The following is a 13,742-nucleotide window of genomic DNA, read 5'->3' on the forward strand; positions in this document are numbered from 1 at the left end:
CTTTTTCCTTGGGTTTTGTTATTGTGGGGTATACTGTAGTATGTATAGTGGAGAGTTTGAATTATGAAGAAATACCTCAAGAAATAGCTGAAATAATCAGAATGGGATTTTAAGCTACATTCCAGGTTCGTTGTTATTACCTCTTGTGCGTCAGGAGGGGGTCATACAAATGTATAGATTCTAGCTTTTAAAGTTAGTTTTTTCATATTTGGGTCCACAGATGTAATCCATAATCCATGTTAACAGTGACACTTGGTGGTGAAAACCAACAGGACGGACCCAGCCAGCCAGGGACACAGCCAGAGACACACTGCATATAGGAGTGGTTGCACTTGCAACACTCAAATGTTCCAATGGATCCAATGTAGTTATTATTTTGTCAGAAGCTCTTTTTAATTGGTTTCCCTGGTGCTGTAATATGTCAAAGTAGGGCATTCATTAAAAAAAAAAAAAAAAAAAAACATTAATACGTTGAAATATGCCCACTTCCCAGGGTAGAGAAATACAGGGTAGCAGCTAATTGGTGAGCATTACTGTTATCTTCTACATTCTGCTAAAAGGTTGTACTATTATTATAGCTTATGTTATTTGTACGTACTGTAGTTTGTATGTTATATGTGGGATGAAATCTGTTACAAACAGGCTGTAAAACATATGGACAAAGGGAGCCGCTCATTGGTTTCTACAGATTTCAGTTTTTGAAATGAATGAATTCAATTCAAATCATTACGTTGGTCATCACTGTGACGACTGCCATCTTTATTGTTGTACCGGTAAACGTCATACAGTAGCCTATGTCTGTTATTTATTTTGTGGCTTATTTTTTAAATTAAAATATAAACTTTTTGAGATGTCTGACAGTACCATGTCCATGTCATCTGTACAATGTTATTTTTGCTAAAATAATAATAAAAGGAAACAAAATCCAATTTTGAGTTTCACACTACTATAAACTATTTTTTAGGAGGCATTTGTAATATATACGTAGATACTTTACTGAGAGCCAAAACGTCTGAGCATTCATGTTCATGCAAATAACTTGCCGCTGTTTACACAGGGTAAAATAAAACATTTTTGAATTCAGATTTCTCTTAATTGTAAGATAAAGGAACATTACTGTGTATATTATTATTATTTGTTCAGTCTCTCAAGACAGATTGGTGGCTCCAGTGTAGGTTGTATAGGCTATTTTCTTTTATTTATTTATGATTATTATTATTTTTTAATGTCAGAAAACAAAAATGATATTTACTAGCTATCCATTAAAAGGTGTCTGCGACCGGACCTGACCCAGTGTTCTGGCAACACTACACTGTATCATTGCCTGTGGTGAGAGGTGTGGCTGTCTTGCTTTTAACAAGCCTCAATGTACAGTATAGTTAAAGTAACAAGTTTTAACAAGCTTTTATACAGGCTGTTCTCTGTATCTGGCATCAATGCCCTCGGGGCCGCCAGAAAGGGCCCCCATGCAGAGCAGCCCCGATGTCTGTACGGAGTGACCCTCCCCTGAGTGACACAGACGTGGCAAGACAAGCTTAGTGGGGGCTTCAAAAGAACTGGAGCACACACCCCACAAGATGATTAACACAGTTTAACATGTGACCTCAGCAACTCTCATTTCCTCCACCTCGGAGCCAAGGAGGTTGTGCCCTCATTGGCTGCTGGTTCTTGTTAAACAGCCTACATGGAGTTGGTGGAAGAAGTCCTCCAAAAAGTGCAAACCTGGCTGCAGGCATGAAAGGAAAGGTTGCCCTGTGATGTCTTCTTTGGACAAGCAAGCTACGAGGGGATTGATTCATTGATTGAAATGTTGATTTCACAGTATGTAGAATGTGTACATTTCAAATGAAAGCACAAGTCAATACAAAAACTGCTACTTTGTGGACAAAACCATGATAAAGCACTACGACTTGTTTACAACAGGGTCCACTGAGGGTCCAGGATAATCTAGGGTTCTTCTTTACTGCTGCATCTGGGGCCTGTATCTGATGAAATAACTCCATTCCTCCACTTTAGGATAAGATTACTATATAAGGACAGAGCAGCAGTTAAAAGGACATTCTTTTAACTGCTGCTCCTTTTAAAAGGTCATCCTTGTTGTATTGTTAAAGCTGATTTATCCTGCGTCGGACGAAAATACAAGATTTTAGAGAGATGTTGAGATAGACGAGATCTTTGTGTCTGTCTCTCTGTCCCTTGCAAATCTGGAGAACCATCAGGCTGATTGATTTCAGACTTGCCGTGTGTGATCACCAAGGACCCGAGAGAGTGCAGAGTGGGAACTGTCTGTATCAGCCTCGTCTGTCTGTATGCCTTACGTTCATCCAACAAAGTTATTGTTTTTAGGCACAAGCTCTTGTTAATACCTTTATATTAGATTTGTTAAATTTTATAAAACATGCACGCACACACACACACGCACAGTCGCGCACACTGTGTGTGTGTGTGTGTGTGTGTGTGCGCGCGCGTGACTGTGCGTGTGTGTGTGTGTGTGTGTGTGCGACTGCGTGTGTGTGTGTGTGTGTGTTTCTGAAGTAGCAAAAATAGCAGATTTATAACTCATAGGAAGCACCCTGACCACCCTATCAGTCATACTATACCATCACATACTTAACCTTTGACCTCCAAATCACAGTAGGGGGGGGAGTCCTCTTAAGTCAGCCTTGCATTGTGGGCTTGTAAATCGGCTTGCTACTTTTGTGTGACACTAGTATGATTAAGTAAGGCATTTGTTTTACAAGAAAAAACTAACAATGTCAAACAGTTACTTTTCAGGATTAAAATTTGAAAGAAGCAAAGTGATCAAGTAAGGCATTCATTTACAACAAAAAAACAAAGAGTTGTGGACATATGGGGTTTCTGCTCGTGCCCGACGGCAACGATAAAAAGTTGAAATATGGGCCCGGAACCGTCTGGGCACCTAGGCTGCTATTAAGCCAGCCTGACGACGTGCCGCGGGTTCGACTCCCGATCCCGACGGCCTTTGCCGCGTGTCATCCCTCCCATCTCTCTCCCCATTTCCTGTCAGTCTACTTTCAACCTATCAATAAAGGCAGAAAAAGCCAAAAGAAAGTTGGAGATACAAGGTATCTCGCCACGTGACGTTTGGTGCAGCTAGAGCTATAGCAGACATGTGCTTCTGATTAAAACCATCATTTAGCCTCTCTGTCACTGTGCCCAGAACCAGTAGACTGATTGAATTTGCAGAGGACCTCAGTTGGTATAAAATTATTATTATAATGTATAGTCTAGCAATTATTTCTCCATTCCTTGCCCGGTTCTGCCTGCATGGTAGATTCCTGTGTCTGTGTGTGTGTGTGTGTGTGTGTGTGCGAGTGTGCACGTGTGTGTGTGTCTGTGCGTTCGTGCACGTGTCGCAATTGAAGATAAGTTTGGGAAACGTTGACATTATTTTTGAGAATGTGACCCCCAATCAGCCATCTGTGAAAAATACAAAATGTGGAAAGCCATGTAATGTTTCATTTGGTGTAGTTTGTTCCCCTTAGGTAAAATAGAGCTCTTTTTATATTGAATACTTGTATAATTAGCTATTTGTATAGAGCAAGGAAACCTGTAAACACGCATTAAATGACCAAATATTATATATATATATATATACCGGTATATATATATATATATATGTATACACACACACACACACACACACACACACACACACACACACACACACACACACACACACACACACCAATTTACCTAAAACAATACCTAAAAAACAAAAAAGGGTGGGGGGACAAATTCAATGAAAAGACCATTACTGCATCAAAAGTAATCATCAACTATAAAAGCTGGTCAAACATTGGCCAAATTCTCAAATAATATGATAAAGAGGCAAAAAATTTGTTGCGAGGTGTTGTTACTTTTGTAGATCAGCTATTTTTACAATATTTATCTGTGGAATCGAGTCAAACCAAATGTAATACCACGCCAGTCCACCTTTTCAGGCCACGACCCCCAAAATAATCATATTTGAACTGCATTGGCCATGCACCCAGGCTGACAAGCACTTTACTTTGAACTGCATTGGACCCCTGCATGCACACTGACAAGCACTTTACTTTTAATGCATTGGACCCCATCCACCCTGACAAGCACTTTACTTTGAATCAGAATGTAGGAGTTGATTGATTAGGCTACATTACATTTAGTTTGACTCTGTTCAGGCCCGGATTTACCTTTGGGCTATAGGGTGACAATTCAAGTGAGATTTGTGTTTAGTTGTATTATTTATGGTTAAAACATTGAGAGCTTCTGCTCTGCTGTCTGCACTAGAGACAGTGCCTGCTGTGTTGTGGGGTAGCTGTGGAAGGCTGTCTAACGTTAACCTTAGCTCTAAACCAACCCTTGCTTGGCTGGAATCTCTGGGTCCAACATTAGCTTACAAAACGTTAGTACCGTCGAGAACAATAATAATAATACAATATATATATATATATATATATATATATATATATATACAATTGGGGGTTAGTGGTGCTGAGCCTTCTCGTGGCGGCCCTGTTTTCACAAATGTTACAGTACCACACACTTAATAATTTGTAATTAATTCTAATTGTTGTTATTGCAATTTACGAGCTGCGTTCGCTTCCTGCGTTTGCGTGTCTTACTTGTAAATATTGTGACAATATGTATTTTTGAGCGGTGCACATCCCCCCAATAACTGGCTGTCCCTATCCCTATGTCCCTACATGTCCCTATAGAGTATAGAGTGTAAAGCAATACCGCCGGGTGACTCAAAGTGTCACTGGTGAGCCGCCTAACAAACTCACACACACACACACACACACACACACACACACACACACACACACACACACACACACACAGTCTGCACCGCTCAGTTCACATGGGTGTGATTTTTCTTTTATTTATTTTATTTTTAGGTATTAAAAAGTTCTTAAAGGTCCTTAAATTGTCACTTTACTGTAATGGTATTGATTAGGCTACTTGATGCAGAAGATGGTCTTTTTCTTTTCATTCTTTTTTGGGGTATTATCAAAAGGTCTTAAAAGTCCTTATTATACTTTTTCACTTTACTGTCATAAACTGCGACCCCCCATCCCCTCCACAAAAAAGATTTGTGTCCCGACTCCTCCCGACCCACAGGTTGAGAACCATCTAGTGCCCCCCCAGCTCATGCACGCACCGCCCCTCCGCTCCTCTCCGAGGCATAATTAGAACTCTCCGTGGAGTCCTCTCAATCACACTCACTGAGGAGAAGCTGCAGCTTATAGACCCTAGTGACACAGTCTGCAGAGCGTGAGAGAGTCGCTGTTTATTCACACCTAGTCCCCAAAATATCAGCAATCTGTTGGACTACTTCTAGTGTTGGGTTTACATTCTGATCTCTCTCTCTCTCCAATGGCTCCCTGGATCATAACGGTGTTTCTGTGCGCTCTGTTGGGACTTCTACACGGACAGAAAGGTAAGTTCTTACCTTTTTTGTGTAATGCGCAGAGAAGACAACATCTGCTTATTTACTGCGTTCATGTTTGACCCAACGAATATTGTTTTGTAGAGCTTTATACTTCGCCAGAGATACATATAGATAATTAAATAATGAATGAGAGATAACTGAGTGATTTATCATGCCATAAAACAAGTTAACAACGGCCGCTTTTCGGTTTGGATTTTCGTTTTTGTTTTTATTTGGTTTCCATTTCTCCTTGATAGTCTGGTTACGGTAAATTATAGCGAGGCCAGTTTAAAATTAAAGTGTCAGTGTCTTATCAAAAACCAGGTGTTTACAGTTTAGTGCAAAATTGGACCCGAGAAGTGATCATCATTCACTCCGACATACTTACTTGTACAGTGTTGAAACTGAAATGATTATATTATGTGCATCGGTTAAAACAGTGTGGTGTGGCAGTGGCGCTCACACCTTTTCACCTGACCAAGGACCCTGCCCAAATTGATATTGACCAAATTCAAATTGACCCCGAATTGAAAATATTTTGTGCAAGGCACCCCCAGTATGATTTGTGTGAATTGTGTCTTCAAAGTTTGGAGATTTTAGTAGCTGTTGTGAACTTAAAAATAGCCAAAGTATAAACTAAGGTTAAAGTGGTTAAACAGATTTTTGAAAATGTGTCTGGGGACCCCCTCCCCCCAGGCACCCCATGGGGACCCCACTTTGAGAACCACTTAAGTAACTAAAGTAAGAAAGAGCCCCCTCTCCTCTCCCTCTGTACTGTGCTTTGCAGGGTCAAAGGTTAAGTATGTGATGGTATAGTATGGCTCGTGGGGTGGTCAGGGTGTTTCCTATGAGTTATTGTGGGGTCATGACCCCAAAACCAGGGATAAGACCCCAAACCAGACCCCCAAACACTCACTCACACATGGGGCCGTTTTCACACAAGTGACCCAACTCGGTATCTTGTGTAGATGAGAGGGGTCCCCCCCCCTCCCTGCCCCCCACACCCGGGGGGGGGACCCGTCCTATCTACACAAGATAACCTAGTTTGGCCAGGGGTCTCTTTGGGCTGACCAGTGACACTACATTTAGGGGCGGGTTAAGGCCTATTCATAGTCATAGGATTTTCGGTGGTGAGGTGACTCTTCACCGCGGCTCCGTGACGTCATGTTGTAGTTCGGTGGTCACCTCACCACCGGAAATATTAGACTATGAATAACACTTTAGGGGCTCTCAGAGGTAGAGTCACTAGAGTGGCCGGAGAGCAGCCGGATGGGAACCATGATGTTCCCAGTTCGATCTCGGGCTCCCCCAGAGTTAGTGTCCTTGAGCAAGACTCTGAACCCATTTTGCTCCCCATGTGCAGGTTGGTGCCTTGCGTGGTTTTCCTCTGCCAACGGTGTATGAATGTGTGTGTGAATGTAATGCACAATCTATGTAAAGCGATTTGGATAAAAACGCTATATAAACCATATTTATTGTAACTATGAGACCCTGCAGATCGTGTCTGTCTGTGTGTGTGTGTCTGTGTGTCTGTGTCTGTCCCGCTGTGACACCACCCGCCCGCCACCAGAGGGCGCAGCTGTAGCACGCACACGCACGCGCACACACACACACACACACACACACACACACACACACACACACACACACACACACACACACACACACACACACACACACACACACACACACACACACACACACACACACACACACACACACACACACACACAAACGAGCTGCGTTTGCGCGTCCTACTTGTGTATTACATACATAGAAAGTACATGGGATGTACTGTATGTGCACGAGGGATATACAGTAGAGACCTGTGCAGGTGGAATAGATAGATGGATCGGATGAATCAATACTTTATTTAGGCTTGTTAACAGTACAGGTAGGGCAGTCAAAAGTTATGCTAACAAGGTCAGTTGATCTTCTTCTGTTACAATTTAGGCATTTAGCAGAATCCAGAGCGATTTACATTAAGCAAGAACAAAAAAACATGGTAATACATCATATACATAAGAAATAGTTATCATGAATCATATGTAAGCTAAGAACGTAATAGTGGAATATCTTTCTCTGCGATAATGTCGGTCTGGATCTGGGTATCTACGTGAAGACCAGAGTCACCAGACCCATTGAGAGATGTTGGACTCTGTCCTCTAGCTTCAGCCATGCCAGACTAGCAATTTGAGCTGGGAGTCTGGGAGAAGGTGATATGAGTCCTGGGGGTGAGGCGTAGTAGCTAGTCTTATTAGTTTGTTTTGAGAGATCTGTAGATTTGATTTTAGTGCCATTTGTGATGTTAGTGAATCATGAGGTACAAGCATAGTCGAAATAACAGTAACTGATTGATTGATTGATATAGGCATACTAGTATACTTCCAAGACTTCAAGAGACTTCAAGATCAAAGTACTGATAACACGGGGCGACTGTGGCTCAAGAGGTAGAGCAGGTCGTCCAATGATCCATGGGTCGGCGGTTCGAATCCCGGCTCCTCCTGTCTACATGTGTCCTTGGGCAAGACACTGAACCCCCAATTGCTCCCGATGTGCTGGTTGGTACCTTGCATGGCTTCCGCCGCAATCGGTGTATGAATGGGTGAATGTAATGCACAATCTATGTAAAGCGCCTTGGATAAAGGCGCTATATAAATGCAGTAATGCACCATTTACCATTTACCTTTTTTTACACAATTTAAGTGACCTTTAAATCACTGTTGCCACAGGTGACTTAAAGGTCACTTAAAGGTTGTGTTATTGAGCTATTAAGTATTGCAACAGTGTATAGAGTCTCCAGCTATTTAGTAAACCGAACATACATACATTTTCAAGTGGACACAAATTTCATCCAATTAATCAGTAGAGGGCTCATACAGGATAATCAAGTGAAATGGGAAGTGATGAAACAAAACAGGTCAGACACAATTTGAACTTGAATGCAAGCTGATAAATTATCCGTGGGGTTCTCTTTGCCATTACTATTATAATATAGTTTTTAGTTTTTTAACAAGAACATTTGGTTTTAACAACCACAACAAAATCACTTCAGGGAATCACCCAGGGATTACGGCAGAGACCAGTTATGTCTAGGAACACCACAGAGACTATATACAAAACCATATAAACAGATACATGTGCAACAACTGTGTATGATAGGGGCTCTGCAGAGTCTGCACTCTGTTTTTGTATATAGCACGCCTTCTTGCTTGTTTCATGTTAGACCTGATAGCAGTCCAGTAGCGGTCGTCAAAACGTTGTCCTAAATAAAGGTCTTCCTGGGAGCTGCGAAACTGTCTCAAGTCTCAACGTCTCAAGTGTACACATTTTTGTCCAGCATCTGTAATGTTTGTTTGGAGATGTGTGTGCAATATGCTTCTCTTTGAACTCTACACACCACAGAGACTAAACATCAGAAATATATACCACTATGGCACTGAAATATGCTGTTTTGAAGAAAGCCTTCAGTTTGGTTTTTCCTGCAGGAAACCCTGTTAACCTACCTTTAAACAGAGGTGACATGGCTGTTAAAAGTTAAAAATAGTGCAGTGCCATTGTGATGTGTGGTTTTAGAGTGTGTGGGGGCGGAGCTACGCTGCCTGCCTCATTAAGACATGTTTACATGAGTCGTCTAGACGGAGGCAAGCAGAGCTCTACTGCTGCTGCTGCTGCTCTGCCAAGACACCCCCCCCCTGCACACACACACACACACACACACACACACACACACCACCAGCACCGTCTCATCCAGCGAGATGGAAATCAGGCCTCCTCTCCTGTCCAGACAGACAATGCATCACACAGACATAAAGGCTACACACACACATTTGTATTACTGTACTTGGGAGGACATCAACATTTTAGGGTGGCATTGAAAATGGCAGGAAAATAGCCCATCTACAAGCTCACTATGCGTCGCACACTGCAACACGTTGGGAGCTTGTAGATCAGCTATATGTGGTGCGCCACATTGAAGCGCAACTAAGCATAATCAAGTGCAACTCTAAACACCTAAACCCTAATTGGAATCTTTTCCTATAAATATGAACCTAACTCTTAAAAAACAAACGTAGAAGTGCATTCTGCAGAATGTCCCTTTTCAAAGTCAGTGGTGTCCAAATGATTTATCTCAATCACTGAGAACTAACGATGGCTCCCGACTACCGACTACCAACCCACTGTTTGGGAACTGGTGTTTTAAGCCTTTTGAAAGTCATGCTGTGAGCTTATAGTTGGGCTATTTTTAAATAGCTAATGTAGAAAAAAAAGGCTTAATTGGTTAATGCATTCTGTCTGGTAGACAGACAGACAGACGAGGCTCTGCTTCGTCTGATAAAACAACAGTGAATAGATTTAAGGCACTTCTGTTCTTTCAATTTAGCTTTTTTCCCCCCTCTCTTTTTGCAAAGAGGCGGACAGCGGTATAGTGTAGTTTATACCTTGCTGCACTGCAATGTCACTCATTGAAATTATGTTTTTAAGTGAAATAAACCAGATTTTTGTTTTACTTGAGACAGACAGACAGAGATCTAAACTAAAGTGTTGTTAGTTTGTGTGAGGGGTCTGGCAGTCTGCCTCTTTGGGATATATCCAGGGTATTTGTTTTTTACTCTCTGTGGGTTCCAAGGTGTTTTGGCAAGAAGATGTCAGTTACTGGTAATGGTGAAAAAAAACCCCAACAGCACAGAAAGAGAACAGCAGTGTATTGGCCTAATTCATTCCTCTTTCGCACCAGCGTGTTGTTGTGCATGTTTATGTGCCTAACCATCTTTATTTTACCACACTGTTTTGTTTTTGTATCACATGATGTTGGTTAAAATAATAATTAGGGCTACACTTGAAAGTAACTAAGTAGCCTTGGGAACCATCATCAGTTCCAGTCAGAGCCATGTGGCCCATATATCTGTAGCGTGAGCCGGCTTAATGTACATTCCCCTGGGCATGATGCTAGTACGTCACATGATGCACAAGTACACATGACGCTAGCATGTCACATGAGCTATTCTACAGGTACATTCCCTGGACATGATTATAGTATGTCGCGGGGACTTGCCCCCAATCCAACACTTGATGCTGAGTGCCAGCATTGGGTACCATTTTAAATTAGTCTTTTGATATGACCCGGCCGGGGATTTAGCTGGGGAACCCCTGGTGTACCCCCCCCCCCAACCCAAGTCCTCAGACCCCATGTTGAGAACCACTGAGCTATAATAATCTGATAGATAAAACGAGAAACGGAGGATCCGGAAGAGAATAATAGCGGTTGTTCAACTCGATGGGCCAACGTGAAGACTTTGCACCCAGTCAGTCACGTCACTGTGAGATCTAATGTCCAGGAGGGATGCCAGCCAGAGGCTCCTGTCTGGCCCTAAACGGACGAGTGAGTCAGCTATTGTTGCTGCCGGCCTGGTAATAAAACACTCTGCCCATACTAGTCAATCCTTTCCTCCCAGGTCCAATTTTGTGTACCAGTTAGTTCCGAGCAGATGTTTTTTTTTCTTTCTTTCACTCGTATCTTTCATCTCGTATACATTAGTAGTACCGGTATGTGTATCTGAAAGGCAATCAACTCCCAGCCAATCACATAGCATCAGCTCAATGGGTTTAGCCATGTGCAGATTGTGCACGTTGTCAAGATGATTCTGCTGCAGGTCAAATGGTCAAATGGAGCATCAGGGTGTAGAGGTTTGGCTTGTGTAGTTACCTTGTCATGATGTACAGCAAGTACTGTAAGTAGGGATATCCCGATCACGTCTTTTTGCTCCCGATCCGATTCCGATAATTTGATTTTGAGTATCTGCCGATCCTGATTATTCCCGATATTTATATTATAGAACAACTTATGCCATATCACAATAGTACAATAGCATTTCAAATGATCAGATTCTGATCATTTGAAAATGACGTGATCAACCCCGATTTCCGATCACATGATTGGATCGGGAGAACCCTAGTAAGTGTAAGTACTGGTGACAACCGTCACATAATATCACTCCGTTGCCCAGTTGATTATAAATGAATAATAATAAAATGGCACATTGACATTCATTGTATGAAAGAAACTTTTGTTGTCTGTTGATTTTACTTTCTGAAGATCCAGATCTATCGATCCAGTCTGGGTCTACTGCCTTCCTTCTTCCACATAAAATGGCTAAATCAACATGCCGTTGATTAAAAACAAACTGGGTTTTGTGACGTTGTATACTGTATTGTCAGAATCAGCGCTGTTTGCATTTGTTTATACCAAAAGAGTGACTAAAGAAAAAAGAGCTGTTTCACTGGAATTCATTGAGTGTGGGGGCCATTTACACACCGATGTACAGTAGCACTATTTCGGCTGCCCTCAGACAGTATTTGGGCGCTGTTACTTGCAATAGTCCGGTCTTTCTTTAGTTTTGGCCAGACTTTTGGTGCAGCCCGTGAAGCCTGATCATTAAGCCAGGGTTTGAAGTGTGGTCAGAAAGTACTTTGTTGACATTCAGAGGAATTATGCAAGAGAAAGTTGAGGACAAGTCATCTTGACACTTGTCCTCCTTTCATAATTTTAATAATCCAGGCTTGCAGACTCTTTCCATCTAACCCCCCCCCCCCCCCCCCCGTACAATTCATAACAGTCCCTACATTAATATGCCATTACAAAGCATCACCACTGTAATTTAATGTTGAATTCCCTGACGCCTTTCTTCTTTCTTCTCGGAGGGTAGTTGTGGAAGAAGTAAAGTACTGGTACTCCGATTTTTAAGTAAAAGCAGTAATACCACAATGTAGAAATATTCTGTTACAACTAAACCGTTTTCAAAATTGTGTTTGAGTAAAAGTACAAAAGCATTGGCATCACGCAATGCCCCATTTCAAAAGTGTTCTAAATTCATGAAAAACTTACTATTTCGGCTATAACCAAAACATAAAGTAGATCTTACATGGTAATTAGTTGGTCCTATATTTTGTAATAATCTACAAAGTACTGTAACTTCATTATAAAATAATTGTAGTGGAGGAAAAAAGTATATTGTAGTATTTTAATGGAAATACTTGAGTAAAAGTTACCTTCAAATTATAGTCCTTGAGTAAATGTGCTTACCATAGTTACTTTTCACCACTGTGGGAGGGTTTGTCGCAAATGCCAATTGACCGTGTAGAAGTTGCGTTGTGGCCTCAGACTGCAAAAATGCGAGCGTTCCCTCATGTGCCAAAGCTCTTTGACATTTGGCAGATGGTCTAAAACGATAGTTACGTATGTAACTACGGTTCTATGAGTCCTGAATGACCGCCAGAGGCGGTGCTTTAAGCACTGAATACGTCCCTTCGCGCATGCGCAGTCGAGTATTTTATACCAACAATGTCGGTTGACCCCGTGATGACCCGGAGTCGTCTATAACTTCCGGCAGTCGTCCGGGGCTCAGTCCCTACAGAATCTTCTCGCGAGAACACGAGGATTCTGAGTGACAAGAGTGCCTCTGGCGGTCATTCAGGACTCATAGAACCGTAGTTACATACGTAACTATCGTTCTATTTCGTCCCTGCTGACCGCCAGAGGCGGTGCTTTAAGCACTGAATGACTTATACCAGCCAAGTCACGAGGAATCCTGATTACAGACCTCAAAGGGTAGAACCGGAGGATTCGGGGAAGAGGGCCACGTCCACTGGGTGGGGAGTGGCAACATTCACCCTGTAGTACCTTGAGAAAGTGCCTGCCGAAGCCCATGAGGCGGCGGCACAAATGTCCTCCAAGGGCACCCCTCTCATGGCAGCCCATGATGTGGAAATGCTCCTTGTAGAGTGGCACCGTACCCCTGATGGTACGGGGAGGTTACTTGCCTCATAGGCGTGGCTGATTGTGTCTACAATCCAGTGGGACAGGCGCTGCTTGGAGGGAGCGCCGCCTTTGTTCACACCACTATGGCAAAAGAACAGCTGCTCTGCTCGCCTGATGCGTGCAGTAGCTTCAATGTAGGCTCTCAGGGCCCGGACTGGGCACAACAGCTCCAGTTTGTCTGTCAGCTCCCCAGGTGGGGGGTTGAATCGAGCCAGCCTGATAGGCCGGTTGAGGTGAGCCTGCGACAGCACCTTCGGGAGGAATGCTATGTTTGGCCACAGCGTGACCCCCGAGCCGTCTGCGTTCCACCTCAGACATGATTCGCTGACTGACAGAGCGTGCAGTTCACTGACACGCTTTGCCAATGTAATGGCCAGGAGAAGGGCTGTCTTGCATGACACCCACTTCAGCTCTGCCTGTGCCAAGGGTTCGAAGGTAGGCCCGCACAGGGCGTCCAGTACCCGGTTAAGGTCCCATGAGTATGAG

General features: G+C 42.8%; 1 protein-coding gene across 2 annotated transcripts in view; it reads left to right on the forward strand.

Moving 5' to 3' along the window:
* Positions 1 to 5,224: 5,224 nt before the first annotated feature.
* Positions 5,225 to 13,742, forward strand: part of fbln1 (fibulin 1) — a 69,786-nt gene continuing 61,268 nt past the window's right edge. For both annotated transcript variants that reach the window (XM_083764004.1, XM_083764005.1), the window contains exon 1: positions 5,225 to 5,446. In XM_083764004.1, coding sequence (XP_083620130.1) covers positions 5,383 to 5,446 — 64 coding nt within the window. In that variant the 5' untranslated portion in view covers positions 5,225 to 5,382. The remainder of the gene's footprint in view (positions 5,447 to 13,742) is intronic.

This window comes from Protomyctophum parallelum (assembly GCF_964188405.1).
Source record: "Protomyctophum parallelum genome assembly, chromosome: 4".
NCBI lineage: Eukaryota > Metazoa > Chordata > Actinopteri > Myctophiformes > Myctophidae > Protomyctophum > Protomyctophum parallelum.